At 49.2% G+C, this 20574-nt stretch overlaps 1 protein-coding gene across 1 annotated transcript; it reads left to right on the top strand.

Moving 5' to 3' along the window:
- Nucleotides 1–14241: 14241 nt before the first annotated feature.
- Nucleotides 14242–15222, top strand: LOC144760620 (olfactory receptor 5J3-like). The gene has a single exon (XM_078646542.1). The coding sequence runs from the start codon at nt 14242–14244 to the stop codon at nt 15220–15222; it is 981 nt and encodes a 326-aa protein (XP_078502668.1).
- Nucleotides 15223–20574: the final 5352 nt, after the last annotated feature.

Below are 20574 nucleotides of genomic sequence, written 5' to 3'. Positions count from 1 at the left end.
GAACGCACTGCACTCACCTGCACTGCACTCACCTACACTGCACTGCACTCACCTGCACTGCACTGCACTGCACTGCACTCACCTGCACTGCACTCACCTGCACTGCACTCACCTGCACTGCACTCACCTGCACTGCACTCACCTGCACTGCACTCACCTGCACTGCACTGCACTCACCTGCACTGCACTGCACTCACCTGCACTGCACTCACCTGCACTGCACTGCACTCACCTGCACTGCACTCACCTGCACTCACCTGCACTGCACTCACCTGCACTGCACTCACCTGCACTGCACTGCACTCACCTGCACTGCACTCACCTGCACTCACCTGCACTGCACTGCACTCACCTGCACTGCACTTACCTGCACTCACCTGCACTGCACTCACCTGCACTGCACTCACCTGCACTGCACTGCACTCACCTGCACTGCACTCACCTGCACTCACCTGCACTGCACTGCACTCACCTGCACTGCACTCACCTGCACTGCACTCACCTGCAATCCACTGCACTGCACTCCACTCACCTGCACTGCACCCACCTGCACTGCACTCACCTGCACTGCACTCACCTGCACTGCACTCACCTGCACTGCACTCACCTGCACTGCACTGCACTCACCTGCACTGCACTCACCTGCACTGCACTCACCTGCACTGCACTCACCTGCACTGCACTGCACTCACCTGCACTCACCTGCACTGCACTCACCTGCACTCCACTGCACTGCACTCCACTGCACTGCACTCCACTGCACTCCACTCACCTGCACTACACTGCACTCACGTGCACTCCACTCCACTGCACTGCACTCACCTGCACTCCACTACACTCACCTGCACTGCACTCTCCTGCACTGCACTCACCTGCACTGCACTCACCTGCACTGCACACACTGCACTCACCTGCACTGCACTCACCTGCACTGCACTCACCTGCACTGCACTCACCTGCACTGCACTCACCTGCACTCACCTGCACTGCACTGCACTCACCTGCACTGCACTCACCTGCACTGCACTCACCTGCACTGCACTCACCTGCACTGCACTCAACTGCACTCACCTGCACTGCACTCACCTGCACTGCACGCACTGCACTCACCTGCACTGCACTAACCTGCACTGTACGCACTTCACTCACCTGCACTGCACTTACCTGCACTCACCTGCACTCACCTGCACTGCACTCACCTGCACTGCACTCCACTGCACTCCACTCACCTGCACTACACTGCACTCACGTGCACTCCACTCCACTGCACTGCACTCACCTGCACTCCACTGCTCTCACCTGCACTGCACTCTCCTGCACTGCACTCACCTGCACTGCACACACTGCACTCACCTGCACTGCACTCACCTGCACTCCACTGCACTCACCTGCACTGCACTCTCCTGCACTGCACTCACCTGCACTGCACACACTGCACTCACCTGCACTGCACTCACCTGCACTGCACTCACCTGCACTGCACTCACCTGCACTGCACTCACCTGCACTGCACTCACCTGCACTGCACTGCACTGCACTGCACTCACCGGCACTGCACTCACCAGCACTGCACTCACCTGCACTGCACGCACTGCACTCACCTGCACTCACCTGCACTGCACTCACCTGCACTGCACTGCACTCACCTGCACTGCACTGCACTCACCTGCACTGCACTGCACTCACCTGCACTGCACTCACCTGCACTTCACTCACCTGCACTGCACACACTGCACTCACCTGCACTGCACTCACCTGCACTGCACTCACCTGCACTGCACTCACCTGCACTGCACTCACCTGCACTGCACTCACCTGCACTGCACTGCACTGCACTGCACTCACCGGCACTGCACTCACCAGCACTGCACTCACCTGCACTGCACGCACTGCACTCACCTGCACTGCACTCATCTGCACTTCACTGCACTGCACTCCACTGCACTGCACTCACCTGCACTGCACTCACCTGCACTGCACTGCACTCACCTGCACTGCACTCACCTGCACTGCACTCACCTGCACTGCACTCACCTGCACTTCACTGAACTCACCTGCACTGCACTGCACATACCTGCACTGCACTGCACTCTGCACTCACTACTCTGCACTCTGCACTCACTACTCTGCACTCACTACTCACTACTCTGCACTCACTACTCACTACTCTGCACTCACTACTCTGCACTCACTACTCTGCACTCACTACTCTGCACTCACTACTCTGCACTCACTACTCTGCACTCCACTCACCTGCACTCCACTGCACTGCACTCACCTGCACTGCACTCACCTGCACTGCACTGCACTCACCTGCACTGCACTCACCTGCACTGCACTCACCTGCACTGCACTCACCTGCACTGCACTCACCTGCACTGCACTGCACTCACCTGCACTGCACTGCACATACCTGCACTGCACTGCACTGCACATACCTGCACTGCACTGCACTCTGCACTCACTACTCTGCACTCTGCACTCACTACTCTGCACTCACTACTCACTACTCTGCACTCACTACTCACTACTCTGCACTCACTACTCTGCACTCCCTACTCTGCACTCACTACTCTGCACTTACTACTCTGCACTCACTACTCTGCACTCACTACTCTGCACTCACTACTCACTACTCTGCACTCACTACTCTGCACTCACTACTCTGCACTCACTACTCACTACTCTGCACTCTGCATACATTACTCTGCACTCTGCACTCACTACTCTGCACTCACTACTCACTACTCTGCACTCACTACTCTGCACTCACTACTCTGCACTCACTACTCTGCACTCACTACTCACTACTCTGCACTCACTACTCTGCACTCACTACTCTGCACTCACTACTCTGCACTCTGCACTCACTACTCTGCACTCACTACTCTGCACTCACTACTCACTACTCTGCACTCACTACTCACTACTCTGCACTCACTACTCTGCATTCTGCACTCACTACTCTGCACTCACTACTCTGCACTCACTACTCACTACTCTGCACTCACTACTCACTACTCTGCACTCACTACTCTGCACTCACTACTCACTACTCTGCACTCACTACTCACTACTCTGCACTCACTACTCACTACTCTGCACTCACTACTCTGCACTCACTACTCACTACTCTGCACTCACTACTCTGCACTCACTACTCACTACTCTGCACTCACTACTCTGCACTCACTACTCTGCACTCTGCACTCACTACTCTGCACTCTGCACTCACTACTCTGCACTCTGCACTCACTACTCTGCACTCTGCACTCACTACTCTGCACTCACTACTCTGCACTCACTACTCACTACTCTGCACTCACTACTCACTACTCTGCACTCACTACTCACTACTCTGCACTCACTACTCTGCACTCACTACTCTGCACTCACTACTCACTACTCTGCACTCACTACTCTGCACTCACTACTCTGCACTCACTACTCACTACTCTGCACTCACTACTCTGCACTCTGCACTCACTACTCTGCACTCACTACTCACTACTCTGCACTCACTACTCTGCACTCACTACTCTGCACTCACTACTCACTACTCTGCACTCACTACTCACTACTCTGCACTCACTACTCACTACTCTGCACTCACTACGCTGCACTCACTACTCACTACTCTGCACTCACTACTCACTACTCTGCACTCACTACTCTGCACTCACTACTCTGCACTCACTACTCTGCACTCACTACTCACTACTCTGCACTCACTACTCACTACTCTGCACTCACTACTCACTACTCTGCACTCACTACTCTGCACTCACTACTCACTACTCTGCACTCACTACTCACTACTCTGCACTCACTACTCTGCACTCACTACTCTGCACTCACTACTCTGCACTCACTACTCACTACTCTGCACTCACTACTCTGCACTCACTACTCTGCACTCACTACTCTGCACTCACTACTCTGCACTCACTACTCTGCACTCTGCACTCACTACTCTGCACTCACTACTCTGCACTCACTACTCACTACTCTGCACTCACTACTCACTACTCTGCACTCACTACTCTGCATTCTGCACTCACTACTCTGCACTCACTACTCTGCACTCACTACTCACTACTCTGCACTCACTACTCACTACTCTGCACTCACTACTCTGCACTCACTACTCACTACTCTGCACTCACTACTCACTACTCTGCACTCACTACTCTGCACTCACTACTCACTACTCTGCACTCACTACTCACTACTCTGCACTCACTACTCTGCACTCACTACTCACTACTCTGCACTCACTACTCTGCACTCACTACTCTGCACTCTGCACTCACTACTCTGCACTCTGCACTCACTACTCTGCACTCTGCACTCACTACTCTGCACTCACTACTCTGCACTCACTACTCACTACTCTGCACTCACTACTCACTACTCTGCACTCACTACTCTGCACTCACTACTCACTACTCTACACTCACTACTCTGCACTCACTACTCTGCACTCACTACTCACTACTCTGCACTCACTACTCTGCACTCTGCACTCACTACTCTGCACTCACTACTCTGCACTCACTACTCTGCACTCACTACTCACTACTCTGCACTCACTACTCTGCACTCTGCACTCACTACTCTGCACTCACTACTCTGCACTCACTACTCTGCACTCACTACTCACTACTCTGCACTCACTACTCTTCACTCACTACTCTGCACTCACTACTCACTACTCTGCACTCACTACTCACTACTCTGCACTCACTACTCACTACTCTGCACGCACTACTCTGCACTCACTACTCACTACTCTGCACTCACTACTCACTACTCTGCACTCACTACTCTGCACTCACTACTCTGCACTCACTACTCACTACTCTGCACTCACTACTCTGCACTCACTACTCTGCACTCACTACTCTGCACTCACTACTCTGCACTCACTACTCTGCACTCTGCACTCACTACTCTGCACTCACTACTCACTACTCTGCACTCACTACTCACTACTCTGCACTCACTACTCTGCATTCTGCACTCACTACTCTGCACTCACTACTCTGCACTCACTACTCACTACTCTGCACTCACTACTCACTACTCTGCACTCACTACTCTGCACTCACTACTCTGCACTCACTACTCACTACTCTGCACTCACTACTCTGCACTCACTACTCACTACTCTGCACTCACTACTCTGCACTCACTACTCACTACTCTGCACTCACTACTCTGCACTCACTACTCTGCACTCTGCACTCACTACTCTGCACTCTGCACTCACTACTCACTACTCTGCACTCACTACTCACTACTCTGCACTCACTACTCACTACTCTGCACTCACTACTCTGCACTCACTACTCTGCACTCACTACTCACTACTCTGCACTCACTACTCTGCACTCACTACTCTGCACTCACTACTCACTACTCTGCACTCACTACTCTGCACTCTGCACTCACTACTCTGCACTCACTACTCTGCACTCACTACTCACTACTCTGCACTCACTACTCTGCACTCACTACTCTGCACTCACTACTCACTACTCTGCACTCACTACTCACTACTCTGCACTCACTACTCTGCACTCACTACTCACTACTCTGCACTCACTACTCTGCACTCACTACTCTGCACTCACTACTCACTACTCTGCACTCACTACTCTGCACTCACTACTCTGCACTCACTACTCACTACTCTGCACTCACTACTCACTACTCTGCACTCACTACTCTGCACTCAATACTCTGCACTCACTACTCACTACTCTGCACTCACTACTCTGCACTCTGCACTCACTACTCTGCACTCACCTCTCTGCACACTCACTCTGCACACTCACTCTGCACTCACTACTTTGCACTCACTACTCTGCACTCTGCACACTCTGCACTGTGCACGCCGCTGATATCATGGAATCTTCCACCACACTTTCTAAAACTCTATAGTCCGAAGCATAATAGGCACAGAACCAAAAGAAGGGTAGACATTGCTTAAAATAATTGTATTGTATTTATGAGAAGCAAAAGCGAGACTGTGAAATGTGCTGAAAATCAGTTTGTTACGAATCAACAGAGTGGAGTTAGAGAACCAAGAAATAGTAATTTAGAATCCGGGTTAGAAGGAGTACTAATCACAAGCTGAGGATCAATGGGCGCGAAACAGCGTGGTGGGCGCGCAGGAGACGCAGCGTGAGCGTGCACATCAGCTGAAGATCGCCGGAGAAGACACCGAGCCTGCCTGCTGCCGTGACTGACCCGCTGCGGAGGGAAAGAGCCCGGTGAGTGGGGGTAGAGGGGGGCGGCAGAGAGGGAGTGGGCAGAGAGGGAGGGTGTGTGTGTGTGTGTGTGTGTGTGTGTGCGTGTGCGTGCGTGCGTGTGTCTGCTGTGTCTGTGTGTGTCTGGTGTGTGCCTGCCTGCCTGCCTGTGTGTGTGCGTGTGAGTCTGCTTCGAAGGAGCCATGGGAGACAGGAAGCGCGCGCGACCTGATCCCAGTTCCAAGGTTGCGCGTGCACCTCACTTGTCTGTCTCCCTTGACTCCTTGAACCCAAGAATGATTACAATAGAGTCTCGGAACGACAGATTGCGCAGTTCCGAGACCTAAAAAGGACCAAAAGATGATCCTAAAAGTATCGCCTTATTACCCTCTTGATTCAGAGGAAAAACGTTTTACAAACTTCTTACTATCGTATCTATAAGACTGAGCTTTTGATAAGAAACAAATTCCTATCAAGCAAATAGGATTTATATTGGGCTGCTCTATAATTGACAATGTTACTGCCTTAAAATTGTATTGTTGGTGAATAAGACGTTAAAAAATATTTATCATTGTATATATGTATTATTCAATACTTATAGATTTTTGATAAGGTGAATCAGAACAAATTATGGGGTAAATTAACATACTGCGGTATCAATGAAACTCTACTGCATTTCTTGATGGCTCAACATGACAACACATGTCTGCAAGTGAAGCTTGTTGGGTGTGTTTTATCACCCAGAATGCGGACTGCCAATGGCTTGAAACGGGGGTGCGTTTTGGCACGCCAGTTATTGTCATTATATATTTCTGATCTATCTCTTTTTCAGTACGACCCAAATGACCTTGCACCCAAATTAGACATTAAGCCTATCAGCTATCTTGCTTATGCAGATGACATTGTCCTTTTTTCATTTATTCCTAAGGCAAGGCTGACAAGGCTTGAGAGTTAAATTAAATTGAGTGATTCACAGGTCAATATTGGTACGACCAAGGTTGTGTGTTTTGGGAAGAATATAGGGGCATATTACCAACGATTAGCGATATTTATCGCTAACTAGGCTTAGCAACGATTTTTTTATCGCTAAGCATCGCTGGAAATTATCGCTGAGATAACGTGCTATTAGCTACGTTTATCTCCAAAGCAATAATTTTTCTGGCGATAGCGTGAATATCGCTGAGAATAGAGCGATATTCACGCATTAGCAACTAAATGTTCTTGGCCATGTTATCCACCTCCCATTGGATAACATGGCTAAGAACTGGTCTGGGCTGGTGTTATTTTTTGGCGATATTCGCGCTTAGCGTGAATATTGCCATCGCTAAGCCTGCCTTGCTAATAGGCGTTAGCGTTGTTAGCGACTGCTTTCAGTCGCTAACGGGTTGGGAACGCCCACTATGCATGTCATTAGCGATAATTATCGCTAACATGCAAAACGGGCCCCAAACAGCGCGCTATCGCCTACAAGCTGTCGCTAACTGCTGTTAGCGACAGCTTGCTAATAGGGCGATAGAATATTTGCCGCTTAGCGGCTGAAAACGGCCTCTAAAGCGGTGAAAATTGCCTATCACCCCCCTTAAAAATATGCCCCATAATTTCTCTAAGGCTAACACTTGATAATAAACCCCTAGAAAAAATAGCCTTCTATAACTATTTGAGTGTAATAACAGACTAAAACTTTACCTGGAGAGATCACCCAATCAATAAGTGGATAAAAGCAACATTAATTACTCGTCACTGAAAAAATAATTTCCAACATAAGGTGCCCAGACCATTTTTCATTTGTTACTGCACAACAGTAAGTGAACTCCTGCTCTGCTGCACACCTGTTATTTTTAATGACACATTTGTTGCAATGCTGGATAAACGTTATATTAATAAAGTTAATGTATTACTTGGTCTTTGTTTTTCAACTCCTCACTGTAAAATTTAGTTGAAGCTATTCTACACTTAACTACTGTTTAGACATGCATAACTGGTTTTAAATGATGTGTGCAATTGCATAAACGCCAGTGAAGATTCATTGAAATACTTGAAATAAAATGAGCTACAGTTGTCAGAACAATCTACTGTTTCTACTGGAGCTTTCAAGAATGCCACAGTTTGCTTGGAAAGACCTCATATGGAAAAGTTTGAAGATCAACTCATTGCAGACCGATTTGACCTGTCTACAGTCATATACATTTTCCATTCTCACCTTGGATACTTATCCAGATTTATCTCAAAGTTATCTATTATTACTTTAAATCCAGGTTGCAAACTTAAGTACTTTTCAATTCTAACTTTTGGGTTTACCAATATCTTAATTCACTAACTCTGTGCTGCCTTTGTGGCTATAAAGGTGAGTCCTTGGCACATAAATATGCCTAGTCCAGCGCTTCTGTGCCCTAGGAAAAATATCTTTTATTTGACTTCATTAAAGTAACCTGCAGAACAATGTAATAAGCAATTAAATCCTGCTGCAAGGCGAAAGACCATCAAGTCAACCATCCGTGGTCCCTAGTGAGCCATCAAAATATATGCAATATTCCTACCACCTGCCTTGGCTTAGGTACTGGAAAAATCCTTAAACCAGTAGCTTTCTCAGTATCTTGAAATGAATGATCTGCTTCATTCTAGCCAGTGTGGCTTCTGACCAAACTTCAATACAGAGACATTGCTGATGCAAGTACATATCAGAGGCACCTTGGATGCTGGGGGAAAACTGTTGTGATTTTGTTAGATCTGTCAGTGGCCTTCGATACGGCCCCTCACTCTAGGCTTTTACCCTGTGACCAATCTATTGGAATAGGTGGACCGGCCCTCAACTAGCTAGCCTCGGTTTTGGAGGATAGCAGACAAGAAGTATGGCTTCCTCCTTTTCATCAAGAGCACGTGAGCTGAAAGTGCGACTGCAGTGAGACTCTCCTCTGAGCCCAACATTATTTGATGTGTACATCACTCTATTAGCCCAGCTGGCAGAGCCTTTGGGGAATAGGCAATTACATAAACCAATGACACCCAGCTGCTATTCATCTGAGATTGCAGGAGAGTACACAAAAACATCTGTTGTTCACAGGATGACGATCACTTAACTAAAGTGTAATGCTGACAAGACCGAATACTATTCTTCTGTTCCAATGCCCCAGATACATGGCAGACATTGTGGTATAAAGACGCCCCTCTGCTGTGGCATTAGTTAAGGTCATGGGTGTTAAATTTGATAACTCCCTTTCTTTTCAACCACAAATCAAGTCAGTGTCTGGCACATGTTTTGGGCTTCTGTATATATTAAACATGTTCTAGCATTTCCTCTTTTTCTCTAAAAGAAAGGCATCTGTCTAGGCACTCATAACTTCCAGGCTAGATTATGGAAACACCCTATATCTGGGACTCCCAGATTATCAACTCAACAAGATTCAGGTGGTCTAGAATATGGCAGCACACATTCTCATTTGCCTAGCTTCAAGAACACATGATCCTACAAATGTCTGCCTTTCACTGGCTTATGGTTAAGAAGAGAATTCTCTTGAAAACATACGTTTTGGTACAGAGAGCACTACAACATACCGGTGCAGGATATCTTAGGGCCAGAATCAGTTTCTATGAACCCTCTAGAAACCTGAGATCAGATAACAGCTGTTTATGGGGATTCACAATATTTTTGCGCATGAGAACTGGTGGACGGGCCTTCTCCTATCTTGGACCAATGGCAAAGAACAAACTCCCTCTTGAGCTATTCTCAGTGGATGTTACCTCACTGTTCAGGAAAAGGCTAAAGACTAAGGCCTAGATGTATCAACCTATTTTTTTGTCGCAAATGGTGCGAATCGCATAAATTCCCTGTTTGCGACAAGAACATAGAAATCCAAGATGTATCTGTGTTTTCGCATCGCAAAATTAGAAATCGCATTTTTTTGCGTTTTCTTAATTGCGATTTTTTTATTTTTGCGAATTTGTATTGCGATTCTCAATTTAGCATTTTTCGGTACTTGCGAATGTCACAAATATGTATTTGCAAGTTTAGAATACGCAATAAGATGTATTAAGGATTTGCAGTTTGCGAAAATAGAAAAATCGCAAATTAAGAAATCGCCATTAACACTAACTCCTATCAGGTGTTAATTTTTTTGAAAGTATAAAAAAAAGTTCCAAACTGTTTTTTTGAACACAACAAGGGCTGCACTTTACCTGATAGCTAGGAGGCTGCGGATTCAAGCTCTTGCACAGATGAGACAGAGGCAGGAAAGGATTTTCAGACTGAGGATTACCTTATTTCAACAGACTGAAGAAGACATTTTTGAGAAGTATAGACTGCATCCACATACCATTTCGGACCTAATTGCGGAATTGAAGCCTTTTCTAGAGCATGAGACACACAGAACACATTCAGTACCAACTCATGTGCAGGTTCTGTGTTCCCTGCATCTTCTGGCATCAGGATATTTTCAAAGGGTGATTGCAGAGGTTGGAGGAGTTTCTCAGAGTGCTTTTTCGAGATTTTTTAGGGTATTTATGGATGTAATAATGAGAAGGTTACACCATCATATTTACCTCTCCAGCACACCACAAGATATCCAAATTACTAAATTTGATTTTTATCAAATTGCTCATTTTCCACACGTAATTGGATGCACAGATGGAACACATATTGCCATTACTCCTCCTGCTGCAACAGAATATGTGTATAGGAATAGGTAAAGTTACCACTCTTTAAACATTCAAATGGTGTGCAATGCAAAGTATATCATTACTGACATTGTGGCAAAGTTCCCAGGAATCACTCATGACTCATACATGTTTAGACAGAGTGGATTACATGGACATTTGAGTGCTGGTGAATCTGGAGATGGATTTCTGCTAGGTAAGTGATTTTTCAAAAGACATACTACATATTCTATTTGGCAATCTGTTGTATTTGGCAATGAAAACTAATGATCATATTACCATGTAGGAGACAGTGCTTATGCTGTACGTGACTTTATTTTGACCCCATACCTGAACCCTACAAATGTACATGAAAGGAGATACAATAAGGCACACCGCTCTACACGTGGAGTTATTGAAAGAACTTTTGGAATTTTGAAAAGCAGATTCAGGAGAATCCATAAAAGTGGAGGATCTTTGCAATACAAACCATCCTTGTGTTGCAAAATAATCACAAGTTGTGCAATGTTACATAACATGGCCATTAGGAAAGGAACTGAATGTGAAGTAAGTGACCCTGAATCTTCAGACAATGATGATGTACCTCCCCCAAGAAGATGTGCTACAGGGTTAGGAGCTGTGGCTGGTCGTCAAAGGCGTGCAGAAATCACAAATAATTATTTTTAGGTAAGAATGAAAAGCCTGACAGCTGTTTTTTGCTTTGAAAATTTTTACTTTCTGAAATGCAAAAATGCAATTTAAATTTGAAACCTGTTACTTCACAGGACATACATCACTAACTGTGTGATCAAAGTTATTTGCATGCTATGGAAGTGTTACATTTTTTAAAAAACAAGTCTATTTTTTGCCCTGTCTGCTACTTCTGCGTTGACCCGGGCCACTTCTCCTCACAGATGTTGATTGTGTCACATGGCTCCCACTTCTGTGCTCAGTGGCATCTGATGTTGGAGTAGGGTTACTGCTACTCCTACTTCCCGTGTCCTCTGTTTCAATTGGCTCAAAAAATGCACTAGCACCTGTGTTACATGTCTTGAGTAATTCAAATGCATTTGATACTTTGTCAAGGCCTTTTGCAACATTTCTTGAACATTCACTTACCATGCGTTGCATGGTAATACTGCGCCTATTGCTCTGTGCTGTCACAGTACATAGTCTATTGATTGCAGAGTAGTATTTCTTTAATCTGAAATCATGTCTGCATGAAGCTCTCACTCTGTTAGTCTCACATTTCTCAAAAGCCACACATAGTCTATCCAAAGAATCACCCCTGCGCCTCATTCCATCACCCATGTTGTTATTATTGCTCTTATTTAACTTGCATAGTTGTCCATTAATGGACCTTAAAGCTTTGTGCTGCTTCTCTTGGACTTTGAGCATGTTCTGCTCCAAACCTTGAAAAACATTTGTAATGCCTGTGACTTCACACCTGCTTTGTCTGGTTGCATTTACAGAGTAAGCTCTTTTTTCTAGCAGAATCATTAACATTTTCCAAAGGCCCAACTTCATGTAATGACTCATGTGCACTATGTCTTGACCCCTCAGGTTCTTCATCTGTGTCCTGGAAGGGTTGTAATGGAGCAACAGCTCTTCTTTTAGACCTTCCAAAAGAAATGGATTCTTCTTCCTCATTACTATTAAGTTCATCCGGAGATATAATAAGTTCATGAGAAGTTTGGCCTTCAACAACATCATTGGAATGATCAACATGGTCTGAGAATGAAAAAAGAGACACATGAGATAGTTGCATGTCTGTCTGTTTATTTTTTTACCATTAAAAACTGCAAACAACCAATGCAATCCTTTCTTGTGTGTTATTCCTATTAGTTATTTCATCAATTAATGCATAACTGAATTTCAATCAATTGTTTCTTGAAAAGGAACACTTAAGGAGATGAAATCTGTCATTTAAAAAGTCAAAATGCTCAAACTAATTGCACTCATTCTGGTTACATGTTCCTATGCAAACCAACACACATGACACATATAACTTCTGTAAATCTTGCATCCTTCTTACCTTCTGCTGCAATTCTTGACTCAGAACTATCAATGGCTGAGACCCCACTGACACTATCATGCAATATTGTTGCTTCAACAAGCTCCTCATGTGGGGTAGGCTGGTCTATCTGTGAAGTTCCTCCTCCAGTTTTGCTAGCTTCTTTCAATCTCTCAGCAAGTTTCTCCTTTGACCTCAAACGCATATCATACCAACGCTTTTTTAACTCATCAATAGATCTTGGGATGACTCCCACAGCATTCACCTTCTCTTGGATTTCAAGCCATATCTTCCTTTTCCTAACTTCTGGCACATGTTTGGCTTGCTTTCCAAATAAAAGTTCTTGATTACTGGCCATTTCCTCCACCAGTGTGTCCACCTCCCTCTCAGAAAACTTCTGCTTTCTCTTCCTTTTCTCAGTTGAGGCACCTCCTTCTGAATTTTCAGGCTCCATACTGCAGTCAAACAGGTCTTCACTCCAGCCAAACAGGATTCCAACTGCCACTGGGTGTGGCTCAGGCAAGCAGGTGATGCTAATCAAGAGCAGTTCCTGACTATGACTCAGTAATTTTTTTGTTAGCAGCAGCAGATTCACCCTTTTTTGCGATTCCTTATTTTGCGAAAATCGCAAAATAAGGAATCGCAGAAAAATCGGAAAAAATTCTGCGACATTTAAGGAATCGCAGAAAATTCTAAGAAAAGTACAAACATCGCATTTTGCGATTTCTTAATAGCGAGTCGCAATAAATCGCTATTAAGAAATCGCAAACACAAATGTTGATACATCTAGGCCTTGGCTTTTCCAACAAGAGTAGGCGATCTGACTTCTCTTTGTAGGTGACCGCAAACAACAGCGCCGGGACATTCCATGGAGTAAACGTGCATTTCATTCATTCAATTTATTGGCAAGCTAATAAAGTTTTTGCACATTGTTTATCACTATCTTGGCTAATGGATCAACCTTTTTTTAACTGTGCCATTGTTTTAGCTTATTGATTGAAATAATTGTAGTGGGTTTTGAATTTTCAAAGTATTTAAGGTACTGAAGTTGGTTTTAGATTTTATATAAATTTTGTTACGATTTGAATTGATATTTTATTATATCTATACAATAAATATTTAATTTCATTGCACAATGACAGTCAGCATATAGTACATAGGAGCAAGGGCGGACTCACTTAAACACTGTAACTGTTGTTTTCTAAATAGAAGGACACTCATGATGTTAAGCAGAAGATCTTTGTGTGATTCAAAAAACAAGTAATAAGAAAAATGAGGTTCCAACATACTACAGAACATACTCTAATGTATAGTTTTCTATTTCAGGAAAGTCAATGAAGTGAGATGGAGTCTAAGAATCACACCAGTGTTTCAGAGTTCGTACTTTTGGGGATCAGCAGTCAGTCACACTTACAAATTCCACTGTTTGTGCTGTTCCTTCTCATCTATTCAAGGACCCTACTATGGAACATTGTGATATTTCTGACTATTTGGTTCTCCACCAGCCTTCATACCCCTATGTACTTCTTCATCAGTAGCCTGTCCTTCCTGGATATCTGCTTGTCCTCATCAGCCACCCCTAAGATGCTAGCTGATTTCCTTGCAAAAAGGAAGGCCATCTCTTTCTTGGGTTGTGCCTTCCAGGTCTTTTTCTCGTGTGCACTTGGCAGCACTGTGAACTTCCTCTTTGCTGTCATGGCCCTTGACCGCTATGTTGCCATCTCCAACCCACTGTTGTACCTGTCAGTAATGAACCACAGGGCTTGTGTTCTGCTTGTAACTAGTGCATACGCAGCTGGCTTTTTACACTCACTCATCGAGACTTGCATCACCTTCCGTCTGTCCTTCTGTGCTTCCAATGCCATCCAACATTTTGTCTGTGACATTCCACCACTACTAGAACTCTCATGCACTGACACAACTTTCAACACACTGGTGCTCTCTATATTTGGTGCAATAATTTTAATTTTTTCTCTTCTGGTCATTTTTATTTCATATGGCTACATTATAGCTACGGTTCTGAGGATCAACTCTACCTCAGGGCGAAAAAAAGCATTCTCAACCTGCGCTTCACATCTCACAGCTGTAACACTTGCCTATGCCACAGTTTCCTATGTGTACATATGGCCAAGCACATCCATCGATCAGAAGAGTGTGGCCACAGTATTTTATACAATGGTGATCCCCATGCTGAACGCTCTAATCTACAGTTTACGGAACAAGGACATAAAAGCAGCTCTCAGAAATATTGTTTATCGAAAGCTTTTTGCAAGTGTTAGTTCTCATTGTAATCAGTTTAATTCGTTGGCAAGATTATGTTTTTAGGTGGTGAACAGAGGACTGTGCCTGTAACAGTTAGGGGAACCCACATAACAATGGACATTTACTCAGAACAGACATAAGGCTTTCATTTTTAACTTTCCTTGAGTCTTGAAGGGTCTCAATGAAATGAGTGGGTGTACTATATTTGTTGGACAGGCCACATGAAGGGCTCGCTCCTCCCCGCAGGACAGGGCCCGGGTCACCGTCAGCACCATTGCCCGGCCCAGCCGCCATCTTGGACACGGCACCACGCGGCCGCGCGGCCTCAGCCCGACCCCAACCCTGGGCCTGGCCAGGCCCCGACATCCCGGCACCACCCTCCACCCAGGAGGTGAACGGACCACTTGGCAGGTCAATGGGAGTAAGAAGTGTCGATGGCTCTCCCCCGCCAGGTGCCGAGCACCCCCAGCCTCCTCGGGCGCTGGCTCCACCCCCCTGCTGGGTGTCTGGACTCCCTCATCCCAGACCTCCCGACCTCCAAGAGCGAGGGTCCGGACATCAAAGGGCGCCAGACCTATAACTGAGGCCGCCCCAGGACAGGAAGGCAGTTGTATCCTGGAGTCAAGAGACACCGCGACGAACTCATCCTTGACGGACTGCTGGCGCTGCCACAGCCCTGCCTTGTGAACTATTATCCTGCCTGCTGGCGCTGCCGCGGCCCTCTGCAACCTTCATCCTCGTGGGACCTGCTGGCGCTGCCGCGGCCCTCTGCAACCTTCATCCTCGTGGGACCTGCTGGCGCTGCCGCGGCCCTCTGCAACCTTCATCCTCGTGGGACCTGCTGGCGCTGCCGCGGCCCGTTGTAACCTTCATCCTCGTGGGACCTGCTGGCGCTGCCGCGGCCCGTTGCAACCTGCATTCTCGTGGGACCTGCTGGCGCTGCCGCGGCCCGTTGTAACCTTCATCCTCGTTGGGACCTGCTGGCGCTGCCGCGGCCCGTTGCCACCTACGACCTCTTCGGGACCTGCCGGCGCTGCCGCGGTCTGACCCATCCGAACACCGAGCTCGAGGATTGTGAGCTATCACCGTTACACCTCCGTACCCGTGGGTACCAAGACTGTCCCGCTATCCCCTTCCCTTACTAGAGACTAGAATTGAGAGGATCATCGTGTCCTGATCGCCTTGTATCGTACCACTCTACTACCAGAAGTGCCTATAAAAGGTGTTACCCTGATCTTTGTGTGGTGTCCATCTGTGGGGGGGAAGTTACCTGTCTGTGCGATCACTGTGCTCGGCCGACCCTCCAGGTCTCCGTCTAACATTAGTGGCTAGCGGCGCGATCCGAACCAACGCGTACCGTACAGACAGTAACTCACCCTACGACTAAAACCACAATGACGACCAAAGAGAGCGGATCGGCGGAGAAGTTCCAGATGGAAAAGCTGGAAGAATACAACCACCGAGAGCTCAAACAATTTTGCATGGACTTAGGCATTGCTACCACCGGGCTAAGCACAAAAGAAGACTTCAAAAACGCCCTAGAGGCCTGGACAGAGACAAATACCGCAACCCCCCGGGACCCCGCAGCCCCGGAAGTCAACACCACCCGGACGGAGGAACGGAGAACAGGCCCTTCCCGTGAAGAGATCCAAGAGCGGGAAAAAAATAGATTACACGAGTTAGACTTGGCACGACTCAGATTAGATGGAGAATTGAAACTGGCGGAAAAAAAAATAAACTTAGAACACTTACGGCTCAGAGAAGAGCGAGAGGAAAAACAGAGACAGAGAGACCTCGAAGAAAAAAGACTGGCATACGAGCACGAGTGCAAACTAGCGGAGATAGAAATACGCAAACTGAACAAAAACCTAGGGGTGCCCGAGCAACCGCACTCCCCGGGTCCTACCGAGCAGAAGGTCCACATCCCCAAGGATGTGGTCCGAGAATATCACTGGAACGACGACATACAGCAGTGGTTCAAGGCCTATGAGATTGCCATGACCGCCCACCGGGTCGCTCGAAGTGACTGGGGAGCCGGTCTATGGGGGAGATTCGTCAACGAGGGTCGTGATGCCCTGCTGCAGCTTCCGGACCATCAAATGACGTCCTATGACCACATGAAGGCCGCCCTCCTCAGTCGATATGGGCTTACACCCGAAATGTACCGCCAGAGGTTCCGCAACTGCACCCGGATCCCAGGTACAACGTGGTTGGAATACGTGAACTATTTCAGCCGAGCCTTCGAGGGGTGGATCAAGGGTAACAACGTAACCACTTACGAACAACTCTTCAATCTCATTGTGTGGGAGCACCTCTCCAACAACTGCTTCGTCGAGCTCAGGCAGCACCTCCTCGACAGTAAATTGACTGAACCCCGGCAGCTCGCCACCGAGGCTGACCGGTGGGAGAGCACCCGAGTGGCCCGGAGTGGGCCGAATGAGCAGAACAGAACCAACCAAGGTCATCATCGTCCCCGAGGAGGAGGAGGAGGCCCAGGCCGGGGCAGAGACGCCGTCCCGGCCGCGCCCACTAACGCCACCCCGGCCCCAGCAGGCCGGGGAAACCCCCCGATGCGCCCGGGGTTCCGAGCTAACGTGACGTGTCATCGATGCCAGCGAGTCGGCCACTATGCCAGTGACCCGACCTGCCCGAAGAACCAGGTCCCCGGGCCCCGCCAGATGGCGGCCGCCGCCCTGGGAGAAGAACAAGACACGGAGACCTATGAGTCGGAGCAGTTCGAGTGGGAACCCGCCGCCATGACCCTGGCATGCCTGGGAGGAAGAGACATGGTCCCGCGGACTCCCCTGCCCGCCAACACTCGGAAGTACAGCCAATGGGTGAGCATCAATGGGCGCAAGGCCGAGGCCCTGCGTGACACCGGGGCCAGTGTGACGGCCGTCCGTTGTCACCTGGTGACCCCAGAACAAATCCTACCAAACGTACTTTGCCCCGTCCGATCGGCAGATAACTCGGAGAGCCTGTGTCGGATGGCCTGCGTCCCCTTCGAATGGGGAGGAGTGTCCGGCATGCTGAAAGTAACTGTCCGCGACGATGCCCCCGTGGACTGCCTCCTGGGGAACGATCTCGAGAGCTCCCCGTGGGCCGCTGTAGAAAGAAGAGAGCATCTGGGGATGTTGGGTCTCCCGGACTGGGCGTGCGTAACCACCCGGTCCATGGCCACCCGCACCATCCCTAGACCAGAAGAACCAGAATGGGCAGCACCTCCGCCCTCGATCACCCCAGAAGAAGACTTCCTCCAGACCGACCACCCGGACCCCAACACAGAGGGGTCCACACAGCCCCCCGAGCTTCCCGACCTGGCTCAGTGGCGTCAAGAAGGGGGGCCCACCCAGGAACAATTCCGGCAGGAGCAAAAGACCTGCCCCTCCCTCGAGGGATTGCGACAGCAAGCGCTCGCCCAGAGCCAAGGAGACACCACCGGGGCCCACTGGGTTTATTGGGACAATGATCTCTTGTACAGCGAGCAGAAAATCGCAGAACTGGGGGCCGGGCGAGTGCTGGTGGTGCCCCTCCACTTCAGAGACTTCCTGTTGAACCTAGCCCATGATGTCCCCCTGGCCGGGCACCTGGGCCAAGACAAGACCTACCACCGCCTGGTGACTCACTTTTTTTGGCCCAAAATGAGAAATGACGTCTCCAACCATTGCCGGTCCTGCCCGACCTGCCAGGCCAGCGGGAAGAGCGGCCGCAAACTCAAGGCACCCCTACAACCATTCCCCGTGGTGACCACCCCGTTCGAAAGGGTGGGAATAGACATTGTGGGGCCCCTGGACCCCCGAACAGCACAGGGGCATCGCTTCATCCTGGTCCTGGTGGACCACGCCACCCGCTATCCTGAGGCGGTCCCCCTCCGTACTATAACAGCCCCAGTAGTGGGTCGAGCCTTGATGGGGATCTTCTCTCGAGTGGGCTTCCCCCGGGAAGTCGTCAGCGACAGGGGTACGAACTTTATTTCAAAGTATATGAAATCCCTCTGGCAGCAGTGCGGAGTCACTTACCGCTTCACCACCCCCTATCACCCCCAGGGGAACGGACTGGTCGAGCGGTTCAACCGCACCCTCAAGGGGATGATCATGGGGCTGGAAGAACCCCTACGCCGCCAGTGGGACGTGCTACTACCGTGCCTCCTCTTCGCCTACCGAGAAGTCCCCCAGAAGTCCCTCGGCTTCAGCCCCTTCGAACTCCTGTACGGACACCCCGTTCGCGGGCCTCTCAGCCTAGTGAAGGAGGAATGGGAAATGGCCCCCCTAAAGACCCTTCCGGACGTCTACAAATACCTCCTGACCCTCCGAAATCAGACCCGGAAATTCAGGGAGATCGCTAAAGCCAATCTGGAGGCCAGTCAGGAGGACATGAAGAAGTGGTACGACCAACATGCCTCCTCCATCGAGTTTGAACCGGGTCAGCAGGTATGGGTGATGTCCCCCATCGAACCGTGTGCCTTGCAAGACAAATGGACGGGGCCCTTCAAGGTGATCGAGCGCAGGAGTCCCGTCACCTATCTCATCGACCTGGAGTCCCCCCGGAACCCCCTCCGGGTCCTCCACGCCAACAGGCTCAAACCCCACTTCATGCGCTCAGAGCTCAGCCTGCTGATGGCGACCGACAGTGGCCCAGAAGGAGACTCCGAGCCCCTCCCTGACCTACTGAGGACTCGGGAAAGAGATGGCTCGGTGGACGGGGTCCGACTCTCCGAGGCCCTGACCCCAGAGCAGCGTCAAGATTGCCGGGCCCTCCTGCTGCCGTTCGCAAACCTGTTCTCCCTCGCACCCGGAGTCACCTCCTGGTGCCTGCACGACGTGGACACGGGGGACAGTCCTCCTGTCCGACACCGGGCGTACCGAGTACCGGATCGGGTACGTACATGCATCCAAGAAGAAGTCTCCAAGATGCTCGCCCTCGGGGTCATCGAGCCTTCGGACAGTCCCTGGGCCAGCCCGGTCGTCCTGGTCCCCAAGGCCGCGGCACCGGGCACCACGCCGGAGCTCCGATTCTGCATCGACTATCGGGGGCTGAACGCGGTCACCCGAACCGACGCTCACCCTATCCCCCGAGCAGATGAACTAGTCGACCGCATGGGGGCAGCCCGCTACCTAAGCATCTTTGACCTGACAGCGGGCTACTGGCAGATCGGCCTCACCCCCAGGGCCCAAGAACGTTCCGCTTTCTCCACCCCGGACGGGCACTACCATTTCAGAGTGATGCCCTTCGGCATGAAGAACGCTCCAGCCACCTTTCAAAGACTGGTGAACCAGGTATTGGCGGGCCTCGAAGAATTCAGCGCCGCCTACCTGGACGACATCGCGGTATACAGCCGCCACTGGGCCGACCACCTCCACCACCTCAGAGCGGTCCTGCAGGCCCTCCAACAGGCCGGCCTCACCATAAAGGCCA

Source organism: Lissotriton helveticus, chromosome 1_1, assembly GCF_964261635.1.
Source record: "Lissotriton helveticus chromosome 1_1, aLisHel1.1, whole genome shotgun sequence".
Taxonomy (NCBI): Eukaryota; Metazoa; Chordata; class Amphibia; order Caudata; family Salamandridae; genus Lissotriton; species Lissotriton helveticus.
This window is presented reverse-complemented; position numbering and strand designations above follow the sequence as displayed.